Genomic DNA, 20,535 nt, shown 5'->3' with positions numbered 1-20,535 from the left:
TCACTTTTCTCATTCACAGGGCAGTTACTGTGAGGCCACCTAAGATGCTAGCTGAGTATAGTGGTGCTACTACCAAGTTCCCTATATATAACCTGACTCAGATGATCTGCCATAGTACACCGAGTGCACCTAGTTAGCCGCACCATCGTCTAGAGGTGCCAGAGTCTGTAGCCTAGCAGGATGAGACTATCAGGGCCCTTGCAGCTATAGAGGAGGAGCAGCTTGATGCTCAGCAGAAGGGGATGGTCGAGAGCGACCCCAGTGACAACTTAGATGATGACTACTAGGCTATCCCTACTATGCCTCCATGACAACATGATGCTGAGGCCGACAGCTCTAGTTCAGCTCCACCTGCACCGTAGACAGACCCCGCTCTACTTGCCATACTTGAGCGGATGAGGTAGGATCAGGTTCGCTAGGCTTAGGAGACAGCTGCTACATTTGCATAGTTCTAAACTTGGTAGGACGAGTTCTAGCAGCAGTAGCTAGCTATGCAGCAACAGCAGTAGGCTATACAGTAGCAGCATCAGGCCATGCATCAGCAGCAGCTCCTCATGCAACAGCAGCTACTTGAATTCATGCAGCATGTAGTGACAGCTATTGGGGCTCCACTGCCATAGCCTACGCCCCAGCTTGGTCAGACTGCCACCACTTCTATGACTCCAGCATTACAGCCTAGTGGGCTTCAGAGTCAGGGACAGCCACCAGCATAGTTGCTTCACCTATAGAGCAGGTGTCCTAGTGGTTTGCTTTGCCAGTGCTAGCCCCACAGTTCACACCTTTTTAGATGGGCTTCACACTGGCACAGACATTCTTGCGGCTAGTGCCAGATACCTCAGTGTTCAGGAGTCTTGGAGCGACCTTTAGTGAGTTGACAGGGCAGCCTACTCCACCATATCTATATGTCCCAGGTCCCTCGATAGTTACACCTATTACCGAGACTACAAAGACGCTCCCTTCTTCAGTGGTATCATCAAAGCCGGCTACTACAGTCATACCAGCACAGTCTATAGCAGCTCCAGTCCCTGATCCGACCCATACTGCTTCAGCATCACTTCCACCTACAGAGGGTCAGACTGCTCAGAGCTCAGGGTCAGATGATGATGGCACCTAGTTCTAGCTCGCTCCTCGTACCTCAGCGCCCAACTCGTCCGCTGTAGCCCCGCCGACCAACCCTTAGGTTTTGGTGTTTGACGCTAAAGGGGGAGAAGGATCGAGTATGTTAGTCTTAGGGCGAGCGACATATATAGGGGGAGCTTAGTTTATCTATTAGCTATTACATTTGGATTTTTATGTGTGATACATTATGCATTCATGTTTACTATTATGCATTGAACTATATCTATGTGATAGTGATATCTACGTAATCGTGATATTTATGTGATATGTGACATGTGTGCTCTCTACTTTGAATCATTTATATGTCATATCACTTGTGCTATGCTCATTTGCTTTGCTTCCGCATTTTACTCCGATGCAAATGAGCTTTATTACTTGTACTCATGCTTATTTCATATCATTTGAGTACATCATGTTGGCTTGGGTCATATAAGCTTGCCTAACTCTTTTGTTCTTATTGCAAAAAGCTTATATGATCCAAGCATGTTAAAAACCTCATCTCTTTCACATACTCGAGGTAGTATTGTCATCAATCACCAAAAAGTGGGAGATTGAAACCATCTAAGCCCCTAGTTGGGTTTCGGTGATTAATGACAATACGTGATTACTGTGACTAACGTGCGTTTTGTAGAGGCAATTAAGTTAGGTCACGGTAATGGAGATCGATTGGGCAATCATGGTGTTCATGCCCCTATGATGGAAATCATTTCGGTTTTCAAAGGATGGACGACAAGGTTAAGGATGGACTAGTTATAAGTGTCGTTTGGTGTTGAAGAGACACTTAGAGTAGTTAAGGACTTTGTTTTTCCTTTGGTCGTACTATTAAGGGGGGTATGGATGGGTAGCTTGACCTAGGTGAGTCTAGTGAGTTAGGTGTGGTGCACACTAGTTGAAACTAGCACTAGGTAGCTCCTAAATAAGCCTAAGATCCATTGGAGCAAACTTCATTCACATATGATCGAGAGTTAGAAGTGAATGGAGGGTCAAATACCGACCGGGCGCTAGTTCCGGTTTGACCGGATGCTAGCATAGAGTCCGGTTAGTTCATTTGATCGAGGTGTTTTCGTCTGGCACGACCGGACGCTGAGAGGTGAGTGACCGGACGTTGAGGGCCAGCGTCCGATCGACTCCAGTAAGGTTCTAGAGAGGGAAAATTACGATCGGATGCTGCCAGCGTCCAGTCGCTATGTGATCACTGGAGTTCGGGGTGAACTGACCGGAGCGTCCAGTCAATATGACCGGAGCGTCCGGTCACCCCGTAGAGGCACATAACGGTTTGTTTTTTAGCTGATGTTATAAATACCACCTCCACTCATGTGTGGGGTGACTTTTGCTCATTCCAACAGTTGAAACACACCTTAGAGAGTGCCAAGAAGAGCAAGGTCCTAGTGAGGTGATTGAAATTTGAGAATCCAAAAGAGAGCCCTCATTAGTGAGATCAAGAGTAGCAAAGTGTGCATCCACCCTTCTCCCTAGGCTTGTTGTGGTCAAGTGAGAGTTCGTGTGTGTTACTCTTGGTGATCGCCATCACCTAGAAGGCTTGGTGGTGATTAGGAGCTTGGTGATCATCCGGAGAGCTTGTGGATGACCCGACTCAAGTTGTGAGCGGTTGTGGGTGATTCACCGCGACGGAGTATCAAAGAATCAACCCATAGAAAGCACTTGATCCTTGCGTGGATCAAGGGGGAGCTACACCCTTGCGCGGGTGCTCCAACGAGGACTAGTGGGGAGTGGCGACTCTCCGATACCTCGGCAAAACATCGTCGCATTCCTCCTTCTCTATTTACTTTGAGCAATTCAATTCTTATCATTTATATTCCTAGAATTGCCATGCTAGAGTAGGATTGGAATATAAGTTGCTAAACTTTTGTGCGTTAGATTAATAGAAACACTTTTATAGGCACAAGGGGTTAATTGGGCTAACCATATGATTTAATTATTGCAAAGAAATTTAGAATTAGCCTAATTCACCCCCCCTCTTGGGCATCTTGATCCTTTCAATGGCGTGGCAAAGCTTTACTTACCTGTTGCGGTGCTGGCTCCCTCCCTCTATCTGTCTGCCCAACTCGAGGTGAGGTCGCTCGCGGCGCCCGTGCCATTGCCTATCGGCTCCCTCACGGCCGGCCGCTGACTTTCCCTCCCTTGCGGCCCCCTCCCTACCTTCCCCGAAGCTCCTCCTCGGAGTTGTCAAGGTAATGAAGCTCCTCCTCGACCTCCACGGTGAATCAAAGGATTTGAATGAGTAGTTAGGGTATGGAGGAAAATATGAGTTCATTAGAACGTTGGATTGAAGGATTAGGATTAGGATTGCCAATGTTAAGGTTAATTGGTTAGTTAGAATTATGATTACCATGATTCTAAGGTCAATTTTTATATGAATTTTGCTTGTTTGAGTTTGCATCTCAACTTTTATATGTGAATAAATATATGGACACACTGTTGATGTACCAAATTTTATTTTTTGGTGACCAAAGTATAGTTTTTATGTAGTTTGCATGTTTACATCTAAGATAGAGTTTGCACTAAAGTGTATGTTATATTTTATTTGTTGTAATGCAAATGGTTCTCATTGACATTAATTTGTGATGTTTTTATTTTTGTTTGTTAAATTACAACCATTTTGTTAGATGCAAGACATATATCGGGAGAAGTTTTGGTGAAAATGGGGTCGTCCTAGAGAATTATACCCCGATGCGTCTAGCAAAGATGCCCCCGTCCCTCCTGACCTCTCTGTCCCTAACTGTGACTATGGTTTTTCTGCCGACGTGTTTCAATCGAGACATCTAGACACAGCGGCGCGTTGCTTCTACACATGTAGTCGTTTTAATGTAAGTAATTATTTCCACTATTTTTTTCTTCATTTGTGTAAGCAGGCTACTAATATTTTGTTGGAATCTTGTTGTGTAGGCCCATGAGAGGTGCTTTTTCTTTTAGTGGATCGACGGTGCAGACAAGTTTGACCCTAGGTACATCCTTTTCGATGATTGGTGTAGAGGGAGACATCCACGTGAGCACTTCGAGCGGTGGGTTCCACCCCCCCTAACCCTCCACCAATGATGGCTAAGGAGAAGCACCTAGCCGTAGTTAGACGACTTGAGGAACCTCTTCTATGCGAATGCGGAGATCGAGCTGTGATAAACCCTGAGAATACGTTGGAGTTTGTGTGTCCGAACAAGCACGAAGTAAGTGGAAAGTGTATCTATTTAAATGTTTATCTCTATATGTGTGCATGTACTAATGTAGTTCTCTTGTAGCATTATGGATTTGTGAAGTGTCGTTTCAATGAGTGGCTCTACGGTCCTAAGAATCAATGGCCGGAGCCACCAAAGGCAAAGGAAAAGAAGAAAGAAAGGTTAATTTACAAAGCACCTCCAGTCATGTGCGAATGTGGTGTTAAATCCAACTACGGTCTAGTCCCTTCGGAGCTTGGAATAGGCCATTATTGGGGCCATATGGTTGACTATGATGAGGTTGGTTATTTTTGTGGTAAACATGAAATTGTATTTTGTTTCTTTTGCTAGGATATATATGATATAATTTTTTGTTTGAACAGAGCACTAGGAAATGCAGGTGGGAATGTTATGATGGTCAAGCTAAGTTCTTGGATGAACTGAAGGGGAGGCGAAGTAATTGCACGAAAGAGGGGATATGGACCTGACTACGTCAACCTATTCATTAAACAGCACAAAAAGAAGATGCGTGAGTTTGCTAGACAGCGCGGTATTCATAACCTGATCGATGTTAGGCTTGACAAATGGGGGTTGGAGAGATAGAGGGCGTTAGAGGAGGAGAGGGCAAGGAAGGTGGCAAGGGAGGAGACAGGAGTACAGATGTAGGTCTTGAATGACCATGTTGTTGCATTGTGTGCCAGTGAGTGCTTGAAAGTTTTTTTATTTTCGTTGCCTGATTTTAAATGTAATATAATCGCATTGCTATCTAGTTGCATTTTATACATGAAGGGATTGGATGCAGTGAGGACCATACTGCAGAGGTGGCCTGTGCAAGGTATGAGAAAAAGAAGTTAGATGAGCACAGAACGCGAGCTGGTCGCACCGTCCAATCTTCGATTGTGTTGGCCAATGATGGGGACGAGGATGAGGATGACACTGCCAGGTTGAGCGATCTCATTGCTCTAGTGGATGCGAGCTTGTAGGAGAAGGAGGCTGAGAAAGACACTGGTAGACCTAGCGAGCTTATTGCTCAAGCAGATGCAGGCTTGCAGGCAGAGGAGGATGCGTTCGCCGCAGATGAAGCGGAGGCCACTTACTACAGGCGACAGACAGATCAGGGCTATGCAGGTGAGCCTAGCCACATGAGTCAGATGGAGGAGGACGTGTTCTTGACTCAGGCCGCAGAGGCCGTAGGTGAAGCGGAGGCAGCTTACTACAGGCGACAGGCAGATCAGGGCAATGCAGGTGAGCCTAGCCACAACAATGAGGTAGTGGTGAGGACTGGTACTCAGACGACGAGTTGCTTACTCAGTATGTTTTAGACTGAGGATTGGTAGAGGTGTGGTAGAGAATTGGTATAGGTGTGCTAGTTCAATGCTTTAGATTTAGTATTTGTATTGTAGTAGAACTTTCTCGGTGATGTATTGTGTTTCATTTGAACTATTTATTTATTGCACCCATGTAATGAACACTGTTTAATTTTTGTAACAGACATTGTGTTATCTCATAAAACTTTCACCACAAAAAATGGTATTACAATGCTGCAATTTGCATGTATTTGTTACGTTCTCGGTATATAATGCTTTTGCTTTTGTCATTGTCACACATTCGGTTATTACTTTTGGGTCTTAGTTTGGTGTCCATCTTGTCCAAACATTATCTAGAAGACTGTACCAATCACTAATGACCTTGTGTCATGTCTATGCTCTGTTTTAAAAAATATAAATAAAAAGTTGTTCTCACCATTGCGATCTTTCGAAACCCCCTAAATTATATGCATCAAAATCTTGCTGCTACTAGGGAGTCTGGCCAGCGCCCAGCATGGGTTTGCCGCGCCACCGTCCATGGCGCAGCAAAGGCTAACGCGCCCCCAGCCATGGCGCGGGCAGTCAAAGCGGCAACAAATGGAACAAGGCACTTCTGTTATGTTCTCATATAAGCCAAGTTATTTCATCGTGTCGGTTCAATGAATAGGTCAACAGGAAGGTTAAGTGCACGAGACAATCAATACGCAAGTTCAGCAATACTAACTTGTACACGTCCCAAGTTCATCGCAAGTTCGACAATACCTCTATTTGACATAAGTTCAACAAGTCATAACTACAACACAAGTTCATCAATACATAAGTTCGACATTACTCGACATACTACATGCTCCATCAGTATATGGTTGTCCGAGTACAAGTGCATCATGTCATCCTAAAGAACTCCTATGACCCAGGAGTATATGGGTACCGTGGACGTCGCTGCCTCTTCAGACGTGAAGGCAGTACGTTAGGGGTGAACCCAACGTCGGTATGGTCTCGTTAGCGGACCGGCGGTACTACTGAGTGTAACTATGACCCTGCAATTACAATATAGGCATCGTTACTTACAATATTTAAGTAATTGTGACCTACATGGCGAAGGGTTGTTTCAAGTACCTGTTCGTCGAACTATGTAGGAAATGGTGCATCACCAAGCTGAGACATCCCAATCTCATCGTAGTCCTCCTCCTCGTCCTTGTCCTCATCCTCCTCATCCTCATCCTCCTCAATGTCGTGCTCTGCGGGACCCTTGCCTGCATTGCCGGGAGTATGAACATAAGAGGTCCCAGTAGCCATCGTGTCGGAGGAACCTGCTCGTGTCGGCATAGTGCTCGAGCGTAAGGAACTAGATAGGTCTGGGTCATAGGGCATCTCCCACGGAGTATCCACGTAGCTGAGCTTCTGTGCTAGCTTCTTACAACTCCTCCTCATTTTCTGCAAAAAAAGAAAACACGGATGAATGAATCATGGGAACCATTTAAGCACTATCATGGCTTTGAGAATAGAATGTACATCGATGAAAATGTGTAGAATGCCGTGTGGCTCCCCTCTGGTCTCGTGAAGTCGCACGGCTGCTTCATTGGACAGACTTGTCAACTGTGTTGCCTGCATACACAATCGAGGTAAGGTCGTATCACTACAATTCATAGGAATACCGACGTGCAGTTGTATTGAAATTCAAATTTCTTCCCACGTATCTCTGTAGTGGGGCTCTCTGAAGCTGTCTCCATCCTTGTCACCTCATCGTATGCATCAGTGGTGTCATCCTCGTCTTCGTCCTCATCAATTGGCTTCTTAGTGTAGGGGCCTACATATGTGTGCGAGTACTCCTATGCAACCATTGGAGGTAGCGGTCAAAGTTGCGTTGGTCATGCGGTGGTTTCTCAGCGATCAGGACCCTTTGCCTATTCTCCCAGTCGTGGATGTACCCCGCGTGTGTCACGGCCCAATTCTTCTCCTTGTACCTATTCCTTCGATCATACCTACAAGTTTAATATAAGTTAGTGGTTGTATGTATGCACATGACTGCTAAATTATTATGTTATAGTCATCGCACCCGTGCAACTTTCTGTTGGTTGTATACAGCGATGGTGAGCATGGTTGCAATCTTCTGAACTGTCTATACAACCTTATAGGGTAGTGCATCTTGACCACGTGGAAGAAAATTAGTGGCCTGTTAAAAAGCCACTCGTCTGACTCTTCCTTAGTGCGAGGACTCAGGTACCCCTCTAGCTCGAATCTAGACCAAGGACACCAATTCCACCTGAAAGTTAGGTAACTACAGTTAGGTTTTGGGAATAATAAAAAAGCAACAATACCGACTAGCAGTATCAAAGTGGTCATTATCCTGGTGCTGTGTCAGGACGTCTAGCGTGTCCGATGTACTGCCTGTACCACCGCTTCGGGTTCCCTCTAACTACCTCCGCTTCTTGCCAGATGTACAGAGCAAGTCGGTCCTACATCCATGTGATTCCATGCCTGCATTGAATAGGATAGTCAGTCACGAAGTGCGGCATCAAGTTTGAGGAAAATAAAAAATCGAATGCACTTATAGGTAAACCGTGAACAACGGGCCTCCCTAACTGGCCATCGCTCCCAACACCAAACCTGTAGTAGGTGGGAGCAACCTCCTAGGTTGGACACCTCCTATACTGCATCGGTAAGGCAACGCAGAGCTGACGATAGATCCATGCTAGGACCGTGCTACCCTAGCTGTATGCTCGTATATTCTCCCATGGCTGGCTCAGTATGTTGAGGAAGGTCCAGCTAATGGCGTTATCCGACGTGTCAGGGAAAAGGAAGGCGCCTAAGAAGTGCCACTGCCACACCCTAGCATACCTCTCAATCTCCTGCTCTAGAGTGTCTAGGTGCAGCGGCGCCCCGAAGTTTTCTGTTATCTAGACCGAGCTGACACAAGATGTTTTCTTGAAATTTTTGAAGGACAATTACATGAGAGCTGAGGGAACAAAGATAAACATTAAATTAGACAAAGACAATACGCATCATAAAAGTTATGTACTACACCCTCCATTTAAATAGCAAAATAATTTACAGAATATGTAGATCAACGACAGACTTAGACCATAACATATATTTGTGATATAAAGACCAACCAAAGACTTGCATGTGTTGGTGTCAAAATGGTAAATGTTTGGAACATAAAAATTCTTACTTTGCTCTCTTAGCATCCTCGTCCTCAGGTGGTCTTCTGCCACAGAACTGCTCCACCAAGTCCATCCAGTGATGGTTATCAAGGATCCCAGTCACTGGAAGACCCCCGAACCACAGACATGGAATCATCTTCATGTCCTGCATCGTGATAGTCATCTCGCCACAAGGAAGGTGGAAGGTGTGGGTCTCTGGCCTCCACCTGTGGGTTTATAATTCAATACAAGAAGTTTCTTAATTCAAACAATGAGACAAATCAATGCTTTGTACTTCACCAAACGTGTATCAAATCATACCTATCGACAGCAGCAGTGAGAAGTGCAGGGTCGAGGATCGGTAGCCCAGTGTTGAAGACCTAGACGATCTCAAGGAAGCTGACACGCTGTATGTACGGCTGGTATCGCTTGTCCTAGCGGTGCGGCTGGTGCGTGCATAGTCTAAGAGGTAGCAAGTCCTCCTGAAGCTCTGATAGGTGCTTGGCTCGGTGGTCCTTGTCGTAGTGCACCTCAAGAATGGGGTACTGCGGATGATGATCCCCCATCCTGGTTTAAATTTCAAATGGATGTGTTAGAACAAACATTAAGAGTACTATAATATGATCGAACATTAGTGCATAAAAACAAAGTAAATGTAAAAGGAATAAACTATTATGCAAAATGAGAGAATAAACATATATCATAATTAGTACTAACATAGTAGTTTTAAATAGCATAGCAAACAATTAACATTAATATAATAATATATATGCTATATGCACATGCTTCCCTTGTCTTCTATGCCAGCTAGCCTTGTGACCAGGTTCTTTGCAAACGGAGCAAAGATTCCTGACCACGGGTCTAGTTGAAGTCTCTCCCTCCGTACATGTCTTCGCTCGTACCCTCTCATAGCGTCCATGTCCCCCTTGAGTCGCTTCTTCTTCCTCCTACCCTTGCCTACCTTCATTAGATTCGGATGCGGCACGTAGTCATAACCATGATAAGGTGGCCACTGTGTCGGGTCAAGGTATGGCTCAAAGCTCCTCTCCCAAATACTAACGTGTTCGAACGGAGATACAAGGGTGACATATATGGCAGATCCTCAAAGTTATACCCACGAACACTGCAGGCCATGATCATATGAGAGCAAGGGGCATGCATGATTAGAGGGACGTTGCAACTACACTCTACTTTGTCAAGATCAACTTGGTAGTTTCATCCACCATAACGTTCACCGCCTAAGCTTGTGTCACCCTTGCCCTGTACACTAAAGATATGGCGGCAGGGTCCATATGGCTCGATGGTGTGCTGCTTGGCCAATTCCTCGACCTTCTTCAAATGTTCTGCTCCGACCTTTCCAAATCGCCCCTGCTCAGCTATATTCTTCTGCGCAAGTTCCCACCTCTTGACAAAATATTTGTTGCACTTATGAAAGGAGAACTCAATAATTCTAGACACAGGCAACGATCAAACTCCGGTGAATACACGGTTGAAAGACTCCGAGGAGTTAGTGGTCATGATGCCATACCTAAAACCCCCTCATCATATGCTAATGCCCACTTAGCCTTCTGTTCTATCTGCGCCTCTAACCAGGCCTTGCCCGCTTCATTTAGCATCTTGTCTAGTTCTCTCTTTGTCTCCTTGAACTAGTGCTCTGTACGTACACAACATAGAGCCTTTACCTTGTCACATACCTCCTTCTTCCTCTAACACCGCCAGAAATTAGCGACAAAGTGTCTCATGCACCATTTGTGCACTAGAGGCGGGAATCCATCTATATGCTTAGCTGCAGCATTAAGAAGCCCTAGGTGATGGTCCGAGATCAAACATATAGTGCGAGATGGGCCAAACAATTGTATACATAGAAGCCACACGAACCATGACCACGATTCATTGTTCTCTCCCTCCACCAAAGCAAAAGCCATGGGTACTATCTGGTCCTCCGGATCAACAGCAGCAGCCATCATCAAGGTGCCCCTATACTTTCCTATTAGGAAAGTGCCATCAACAAGTATGACGGGCCAATAAAACTAGAATGCATGTTCCGTTTGCGCGAACGACCAGAACACACGATGCAGGACATGCCTCAAGTGGTCCTAAAATACATCCCTCCGGTGTCCACAAACCATTTCAAGCCAGGGTTGTAGTAATGCATTGCACATAAGATGCGGGGCACCCTGTTGTACGCTTCCTCCCAACTACCCCAATGAATCGCTAGGGCAATTTGCTTAGCACGCCAAGACTTTCCGTACTTCACATCATACTTAACGAATCCATATATGGACTGTTATAATGAAGACACCAAAATGTCATTATTGTCATCAACGAGCCCCAATATATGACGGTCAAGGTAACATGCAGTGAGCTAATGATGATTTTCCTTCTCCCTATTTGATAGGCAAGTGTGGGTTTCGACCAGTTTACTTATCCTCCACTTGTCCATCACTCTGTCTCTTTCATGCATTTAACCTCCACATACAACCATTTTTGCATATCACGTGGTACCTCAACTCCTGGTCCGAATGAGTGACGTTGTACGGCCTATGGTGATACACAGCATAGTCCTAAACAAAGAGCTTCATCTTTGACATTGCATTAATATCATCCCCTTACTAAGGATTTCTTTCTCATGGTCATACAATGATTTCCTACATATCTAGAGACCGGTGTCACAAACTGCCATATCCGTCATGCTGACATCCCTATAGTTTGGAATGCCCCTGAAAGGTACATTCATCGACCTTAGTTGCTCAAGCTCTGTCGCTATGTAAGGTGGTGGTGGAAGATACTACTGTGCTTCGCTAATTCTGCCCCACGAATCATAGGGAGTATCATCTGCTGGCAAATCTATGACTAGTCTACCCTGAGCCGGCATATCATGCAAAACCTCAGTTGATACTAGTAATGGCATACCATGAACAGGTACTGGCATGTCATCAACCGGTGTGGGCATAGCATGTCTACCCCCCTAGTCATCATCTGAATCGTCTGAATCACTGCTAACTACATCACCGATCCTGTCCTCCTCCTCCTACTCCTCCTCTTCCCATTCAAACTCATTCACATCGAAGTCATTGCTTATACAGCCTACTTGACTTGAATGAAACTGCTCCTGCATCAACTGACCATCCAAATCCATAGTACCCATAGTTGGTTCCACATGAACCCCACATTCTTGTTGAGTATCATCATCGAAGGACGGCCCCTCCTGGAGATCATGCATCCTGTACCCATTCTCCACTAACCACCTCAGCCAAGGTCACATTGGAACCTTGGATTACCCTATTGTAGCTGGACCAGTGAGCATGGTCCCGCAAGGGCATCAGCACGTAGTGTGCCCTAGTCTTTCCACTATCAAACCTCCCCTTCAGTGTATAATCACTCGCCAAACTTTCCATTCAAACGGCCACAAAGATCGCTGAAGCTAGGAGGTTCATCAAACCATTCCAATTCTTCTTCCATATCCTCAAACATACCATCTTCTCTCCTAACACTTCCTCCGTAGAAAACTCTAACACAACAATCCATCTACAAAAGCATTTCAGAAACTTCATCAGGTCATCGAAATCGTCGTGCGTACTAACTAACTGACTACACCTATACTAACTACACCTATACCAACTAACTATACTAACTAATCTAATATTAATACATATACCAATAATTCTAAGTAACTATACTAACTAACTACACTAAACACACTAATATTAATACCTATACTTACTATACTAAGTAACTTTACTAACCATACATATCTAGCTAACTGCAAAACTATACATAACTTATATTTACTAACTTCACTAAATATCTTTGCTAACTAATTATATAAATCTCTATCCGGTCAAACTAAATTTGAATCTTAACCCTAACAAAAAAAATTGACAAAGATGTAGAAGAGCATTACCTTGACAAAGATTATGGGTCACCACAATCCACCAATGTAAAGGAGATGGCCGCCGGCGGCAATGGCCGGCCGACAGCGGCCTACTTCTAGAGGGCGGCGGCAATCCCCCTTCTGGAGGACGACGATGGGCAGCGCAGCAAAGTCCTTCACGACTCGAGACAGTGCGGAGAGATGGAGGGGCGACGACGAGGACGGACGGCGTGCGGCAGTGGGGAGATGGAGGGGCGGTGGCGGCAGTAAGGGAGGCAACAAGATAGGGGGAGATGGAGATGGAGTGAGGGAGGACGGGCACACTGCGGTGGGCGTGGCGGGGGGCGCGGCGGCTAGGGTCGTGGTGAGCGGGAGCACCGGGCAGGGCATGTCGGGCGCGGGTGCGCTGGGCAGGGCGCGGCGGGCGGGAGTCACAGTGGCGCATTTTCTCGTCTAAGGACGGAGACACTGAGAGAGGGAACAAGGGGTCTGCCACGCCGTGATGCGTGGCACGGCAGGCCCGTCATGCCGTGACGGGTGGCGCGTCAGACCTGCCACGTCAGCGGTCGCCGCAACCGTTGACTGCACCCTGCCTCGCTGCCATGCATGGTGCGGCAGTGTGAATTAGCCACGCCGTGCAAACAGGCGCGTCAAAAAGTGTTACTTTTGAAGAAAAAATAGTGTTAGAACTAAAAATAGTTTAAAAAAGTGTTAAAAATAAAAAAAAAATCGCAGGGGCCAGGTGCGTGGGGTGGGTGAAACACGGTGATTGGGGAGTCAACGTTGGTGGGGATCGAGGGATATGATTGGACTGGTGCGGGGCTGAAGGGAGTAGGATAGAATTGGAGCCGAGCGGGGCGATGGAGTCATGTGAATGATTCTTGTTTCGTCTTGTTAGTGGTTGAGATTTGATAGAAAAAAGGCCCTTTAAACCAAACCTCCAAGACACCGTATCATCAACACCCCTCAGGTTAATAGAAGAAGTATCAAACAAGATATTTTTCCACTCCTCACCCCATCTATCAACCAACCATCTAGTGAAGGTTACAATAGTGGGATCAATTTTCACCTTATCAACAGTTATGTTCTAATGCAAGCACATAGCAAATAGATCATCAGCATCAACATAGCCTTTCAGTCTCAAGCAAGTTAAGGTAGGCTAGAGTTGAAACCCACCAAGAGCTCCAAGTCACGGTTCAGGCACTTTAATAGCTGCTTTTCAAGCACTTCTATTCAAACATAGATTTCTAGGTATATCCTAAACTTTCAAATCTCTTTTTATTGTCTCCCCCATGTCAATTTCGGTCTTCCTCTATCTCTTCTCATATTATTAGCTTGGCTTAGGACTCCACAATGCACTGGTGCCTCTGGAGGTCTCCTTTGGATATGGCCAAACCACCTCAACCGATGTTGGACAAACTTTTCTTCAATTGGTGCTACCCCTAGGCGATCACGTATATCATCGTTACGAACAAGGTCCATTCTTGTGTGACCACAAATCTATCGCAACATACGCATTTCTGCAATACTCAGTTGTTGAACATGTTGAATCTTTTAAGGCCAACATTCTGCTCCATACAACATAGCCGGTCTAATCGCCGTTCTATAAAACTTACCTTTTAACTTTTGTGGTATCCCCTTGTCACAGAGAATGCCAGAAGTTTGTCGCCACTTGATCCACCCTGTTTCGATTCTATGGCTAATGTCCGCATCAATATCTCCATCCCTCTATAGCATCGATCCCAGATACCGAAAGGTATTCTTCTTAGGCACTACTTGACCTTCCAAACTCACATCTCCCTCCTCCTGTGTAGCTCCGCGCAAAGTCGCATATCATGTATTCGGTTTTAGTTCTGCTCAATCTAAAATCTTTAGACTCAAGGGTCTGCCGCTATAACTCTAGTTTCCTATTTACTTCCGCCTGACTTTCGTCCACTAGCACTACATCATCAGCGAACAACATACACCAAGGGATATCCACTTGTATGTTCCTGGTAACCTCATCCATTACCAAGGCAAAGAGATATGGGCTTAATGCTGATCCTTGATGAAGTCCAATTTTAATCGGGAAGTAATCTGTGTTACCATCGTTTATTCGAACACTAGTCACAACATTATTGTACATGTCCTTGACGAGGGTCACGTAAGAAATTCCAGGGATTTATCATATAACCATTTATCTTTCCAAAACAAAATTTTTTGTCCATTCCCAATAATCATTTTCCTACCTTGAAGGTAAACATCTCTAACTTTTAACAAGTCTGACCAAATAGCAGAATCTGACTGTTTCACAGTACATACAAAATCATGTTTGAGGTATGTATCTATATTTTATGATTTCTTGCCAAATCCCAGATTCAGTTTCCAATCTCCACAACCATTTGCAGAGCAAGCTAATATTCATTTTTCTAATATCTTTGATTCCCAAGCCCCCTTTTTTCTTGCTCTTACAAATTTTGGTCCACCTAATGCGGTGATACTTTTTCTTTGTTCCACCCCCTTGCCACCAGTAAGCTGATTCGAATCAAAGCAGTGAGTTTAGTCGATTGCAGCACTGTGAATGAAACGAGGAGTGCTCATGCAGATCTTGTAGTCGCCAGAGAATGAATAAAGCTCCCTTTTTTAGTTTCCAGATGTGAAGATTTTGCTAGGGATAAAAAAATGCCTACCCTGTGGGGGCAGAGTTGACCGACGTGAAAATTTGATACCTACTTACGCCGTCTTCATAGCATGATCAGAAGGATAACGTGCAAGGAAAATGATATGCAGATTCTTATGGTGTGGCCATGATCCTTATTCGACGACCCCCTTTATTCCTCCTCTGGTTCATTAGTCCAAATATATACTGTTCTTGGTTTTTGGGCTGGGAACAGATGCGGTCTTTCTTGTTTTTTTATGCATTCGAGGATTTCCATTATTGAGTTATTGGTTTGTGTTCTCGGTTTATATTCCCTTTTTGATGGGTCAATGATATATGCGTTTTCAGGGACTTGGACAATTTAGGTAAGACAACGATTTTGCTGAAGATCAATGGTCACCGGTGAGGACGCCAGTGTCATCAGTCAGCCACACCCTTGGCTTCAACGTCAAGACCATCAAGTATCAACAGTGTTTATTCCTTTCTCTGCATAATTAGCATATGAAATATATGGACAAGAACTCCTCTTTTAGTTACACTTACATCATTGTAATTCTATTAGGCATAAGCAAATTGCTGTTTTAAGCTAAATAAATAAAAGTATTCTGAAGCATCCCATAATATCTAGACCGGGCAACCTGGACACATGCAGTGCTAACCATAGACCACACAGGCATACAGCATCTCGTTTTGAGCTGATATATTGTAATTTCTGTATCATTTGTTTTTAGGATAACTCTCTGTTAGATCATTTCTGTTCACTGCTGAAGTATGCTCTAGATCTTGCGCCTTTTCCAATCTCCCTGGCCATGTTAGTCTTACTTGATCCCAAAGATAATTTTCCATGACCTTTTGTGATGCAACCTTAAGATTTGTAAATTAGTTATGTGCCAGTCATGATTTCAGCAGCCTAGGTAGAAAAATGTGCACTACTGTGTGTGGCTAGCTAAACAGCAATTAGTAGCTGACAATGAAGGTTGTCCACTTACTCCACCTCTTCAGAAATGGCATATCTGTTTGGTGCTGCTTACATAGAAGCACATTTTAACATGAGAGGAAATGCTCAATTTTTGATAGTTAGTTCTTCTTGCATTAGAACTGTATTTTTATTGGCATCAATGCCAGCATAAATAGGCTCAACTATGGCAAGCTACCATTGAAGCAGTGCTGTCTTGAGTTCATGTCGTGTGGGGTCAAATGCACAACTGTAGGTTCATTATAGTGCAACACTGACACTGGAAATGGAAGGCATGATCCAATAAGAATTCATCCAAAAAGTGGTTTAGCAGTTGCATTACAATCGGCTTATACTAGAAAGCTGTATGGTTTATGTTAACTTTGCATGTGTGGGGATTGTAATGTAACAAAATTTCTTTGGAGTACTTGTAGTTAGTACAAAATAACAATTTTAGATACAAATGTCCGATGAGTAGTTGTAGTTATGAAATTTTAGATGTGAAAACCAATTCCTCATGAGTTTGAACTTTCAAAGAAGTTGAAATTTTGCCAATTTTTTTGTTGTTTTACCTACATGAACATATGATTGCAGTACATTGAACACTACAAGTATGATGCATCTACACAGGGTGACAAAAAACAAAACGCTCAGTGACCATTTCATAGTTTGCTCTTGAAGCATGAAAACTACATTCTGGCATCAATTTCATTGTAAGAAAAGCTGAAATGTCGCAACCTGCCACGGTAGCAGCGGTGTCATAAGTTGGTTTCTGGGAGCCAAATGCATAATTTTAGATACCCCACTAGACATGGAAGGAGTTTCCTGAATTTCTTGGTGTTCTTTAGTTGATAAATTTAAGAAAATTTCTTCAGAGCACTTGTAGTTACTACAAAACATTGGTGTATTCAGTTCAGGCCCTGTGGAGTCAAATGCACAACTGTAGATACAGTATAGTGCAACACTGACACTAGAAACGGAACACATGATCCAGTAAAGAGTCATCCAAAAAATGGTTTAGCAGTTACGTTACAATCAACTCAAATTAGAATGCTCTATGGTTTTTATTAATGTTGCGTATGTGGGGGGTGTAACTTAAGAAAATTTCTTATGAGTACTTGTAGTTCAAAACTGTAGTTTTAGATACATGTATTCAAATTCAATGTGTACTTGTAGTTATGAAATTTTCGATACATTCGGTTATCTGCATCTTTACTGTACCAAAAGCACTTTTCATAACCCCCATGAGTGTCAAGAAGTTGAAAATTTGTCAAAATATTTGTTGCTTTCACCTACACAACCATATGATTACAGTACACTGACTGAACATTACAAGTGTGATGTATTTTACACAATCATTTGAGATTTTGCTCTTAAAGCATAAAAATTGTATTTTTAGCATCAATGCCAGCATAAGCAGGCTAAGAAAAAAATGTCACAAACTGCCATGGCAACAGTGGTGTGTTAAGTTGGTTTCCTGGGAGTCAAATGCACAATTTTAGACACTGCATTACTAACGAAAGGTGTATTTCGTAATCCCCTTTGGTGTACTTTAGTTGAAAAGTTCTGCGATAGTTAAGATAAGCTCGGTCGGCTTGATTTACTGCAGTTATTAGACCATATAGGTGAATACCTAGGCATATCTTCCAAAATTTGAACTGACTGTTGAAACTCTAGGTGAACTGGTGATGAATGAAAAATGCTTTGGATACAGTAATGATGGGTAACCAATTGCTGCTGGATGATAAAATTGATGCTTTACATTGATGATTGTGACGACTGCAGAGGTGAGCTGCACAACCTACTGAAAGAAGAGGTGGAAAAAAAACAGTTTGGTTCACGCTGGCCAATTTTACTGCCTTTGAACTGAATTCACTATAGAACGAGCAACATTGCTGCGTATTGACTTGTTACTGTTCATTCACTTCCGTGTTGAGGTGTAAACCCTTGACTGCAGAGAATTGCCGGAGTTTCGTGATTAAGCTCTGATGCTTCCAAACATTCAGGCCTCGTTTAGTTTGTCTCCCTAAAATTTACTTTCTATTCCATCAAATATTGAGCACATGCATAGAGTATTAAATATAGACTAAAAAATAACTAATTACATAGTTTACGGCTAATTTACGAGACGAATCTTTTAAATCTAATTAGGCCATGATTTTGATAATATGCATATGATAACGACGGATTAATTAAACTTAATAAATTCGTTTTGATTTCGTAATTTATTTTTTTTATTACTATCAGAATATTTTATAGGACATCCGATCCGACGTGACATGACGTGACATTTCATAATTTAATTTAAACAAGGCTATTATTGTAAATTGGTGGTGCTTGCTTCAATGCAGCCTCGAGATTCGACGAGCCAGCAGCACTACTGCTAGTGGGCTGTCCTCTCTAGTGATTTGGTTGATGTTTCGCCGGCTCTGGTGAGCAGCAGCGCCTATTGTCACTGTGTTCAGAGATTAGCAGGAGTTCATGTGCCCTTGTCACTGATTCACTCCTGTGTTCAGATATTAGCAGCGTCTGTTCATGTTCAGATATTTTCATTATTAGCTCGAATCGCCTTTCCCGTAGATTCGTGGTGATTAGTGGCTACTTTTTCATTTATATGTAAATGATCGTTCATTCAAGAACAAAGTGGCAACCTTATGCCTCGATTCGCACTCAAAGCAAGCAACTTTTCAGAAGAGCACAATCATTTGCAGCGCCAAGAAGCACCTTTTTTCCCATTGATTGACTGATGATTAACAACTTGACAGGGGTAGCAACATCCATCGATCCCAGGCCCAGTTCATACTGATTGATGCACGGGGCTGAAGACGAGGACGAACACAGCACTAACAACATCAAAGGAGCGGGCTTGCGATCAAAAACACAGATGGGCAACAACAACAACAAACACGAACGCACGGACACGACGAACAAGATAAACCCTCTTAACTAGGGTGAGGACACGGTAGCAGTAGCGAACAAGATAACTTGGCCGCGCGGGCCCCACCGCTCAGTTCCTCCAGTTCCCATCGGAGTTGCCGTAGCCGCCGCCGCCGCGGTTGCCGCCGCCGCCACCACCGTAGCCACCACCGCCACGGCCGCCGTAGCCGCCGCCACCGCCGTAGCCACCTCCATCACGGCCGCCGTAGCCGCCGCCACCGCCGTAGCCACCTCCATCACGGCGGCCGTACCCGCCACCGCCACCGCCGTAGCCGCCGCCTCCACGCGGGCCGCCGCGGGACTGGGCCTCGTTGACGGTGATGTTGCGGCCGTCGAGATCCTTGCCGTTCATGCCCTCGATGGCGCTCCGCATCGCCTCCTCCGTCGAGAAGGTGACGAAGCCGAAGCCGCGGGACCTCTGCGTCTCCCGATCCAGGATGATCTGCGCGCCAAGAGAAAGAGATCCGATCCGGGTGGGTCAGTCAGGAAAAACAAAGGTCAGATCTGAGTGGGGCATGGACGGATCTGGGATGGAACGGACCTTGGACTCGAGGACCTCGCCGTAGGTGCTGAAGGCGGTGTGGAGGGAGTTGTCGTCGGTGGCCCAGGCGAGGCCGCCGACGAAGCAGCGGTACTCAACGTCCGACGCCGCCATCTCGTTCCGCTCACCCACCCACGAACCCGAACCGAACGGAACCCCGGAGAACCTCACGAACCCTAACCCGAACCGGAGGGGGAGGAGAAGCCAACCCACCTCTGAGAGAGCACGGAGAAGACGAGGCCCTCCCCCGCGCCGCCTTTATAGCCGGGGACGGGGCCGCCGCGGCCGTCCTGATCCCATCCCACGGCGCCCGTGACGTGGACGTCCAATGGAATATGCGGGGGATCGGGCCGCCCGCTGCGCTACGCGCACACGCTCACACTTTGCGTACCCGGCCTGGGGACGGCTTGTTGGGACCCGGAGCAGGTGGCCCTGACTCTGACGAGGGGAGCGTGGGGCCCAGTGTGACTGACCTGACCCGGCCTGTGCAGTGCAGCAGGCCACCAAAAATATCTCGCGGGGCGAAATGCCGTCTCTGCCCTCGGCAGCACGCGAGTGGGGGTATAGCTTATCGGACAAGCGCTTTCTAAGTAATCTGTCCTAGTAAAGTAAAAACGACGATCAAAATAAATGGGTCTGATTTTATTTTTATTTTTTTATAAATAGGAACAGTAAAAATAAACGTGATCAGAATAAATTACTAAAAAAAACGTAGCATTTGGCTATTAATTTTAGTTTATTTTAGTCATAAGCAGCTTATAAGGCGTAGCAAACAGACCTCAGGTTCGTTGCCCGACGATGACGGCAAACGGTCGGACGTGGCTGATGACGTGGGTCCACGACGGCAGTGG

General features: G+C 45.0%; 1 protein-coding gene across 1 annotated transcript; it reads right to left on the bottom strand.

Moving 5' to 3' along the window:
- Nucleotides 1-18,910: 18,910 nt before the first annotated feature.
- LOC136504604 (glycine-rich RNA-binding protein 1-like) lies at nt 18,911-19,913 on the bottom strand. The gene is made up of 2 exons (XM_066499560.1): nt 19,685-19,913; nt 18,911-19,585 (listed from the first exon to the last, which is right to left on the bottom strand). Exons 1-2 carry the CDS (start codon nt 19,796-19,798, stop codon nt 19,214-19,216), a joined length of 486 nt encoding a protein of 161 aa, XP_066355657.1. The 5' UTR covers nt 19,799-19,913; the 3' UTR covers nt 18,911-19,213.
- Between the last annotated feature and the right edge of the window lie 622 nt (nt 19,914-20,535).

The sequence above is a fragment of the Miscanthus floridulus genome, chromosome 14, assembly GCF_019320115.1.
Source record: "Miscanthus floridulus cultivar M001 chromosome 14, ASM1932011v1, whole genome shotgun sequence".
NCBI classification, from domain to species: Eukaryota; Viridiplantae; Streptophyta; class Magnoliopsida; order Poales; family Poaceae; genus Miscanthus; species Miscanthus floridulus.
Note: the sequence above shows the minus strand (reverse complement) of the source record. Positions and strands in the feature narration are given on the sequence as shown.

Coding starts and splice junctions, on each gene's coding strand:
- LOC136504604 (XM_066499560.1), bottom strand. CDS start 19,798: ATGGCGGCGTCGGACGTTGAGTACCGCTGCTTCGTCGGCGGCCTCGCC. Junction 19,586..19,684: donor GCGAGGTCCTCGAGTCCAAG/GTCCGTTCCATC, acceptor CTTGGCGCGCAG/ATCATCCTGGATCGGGAGAC.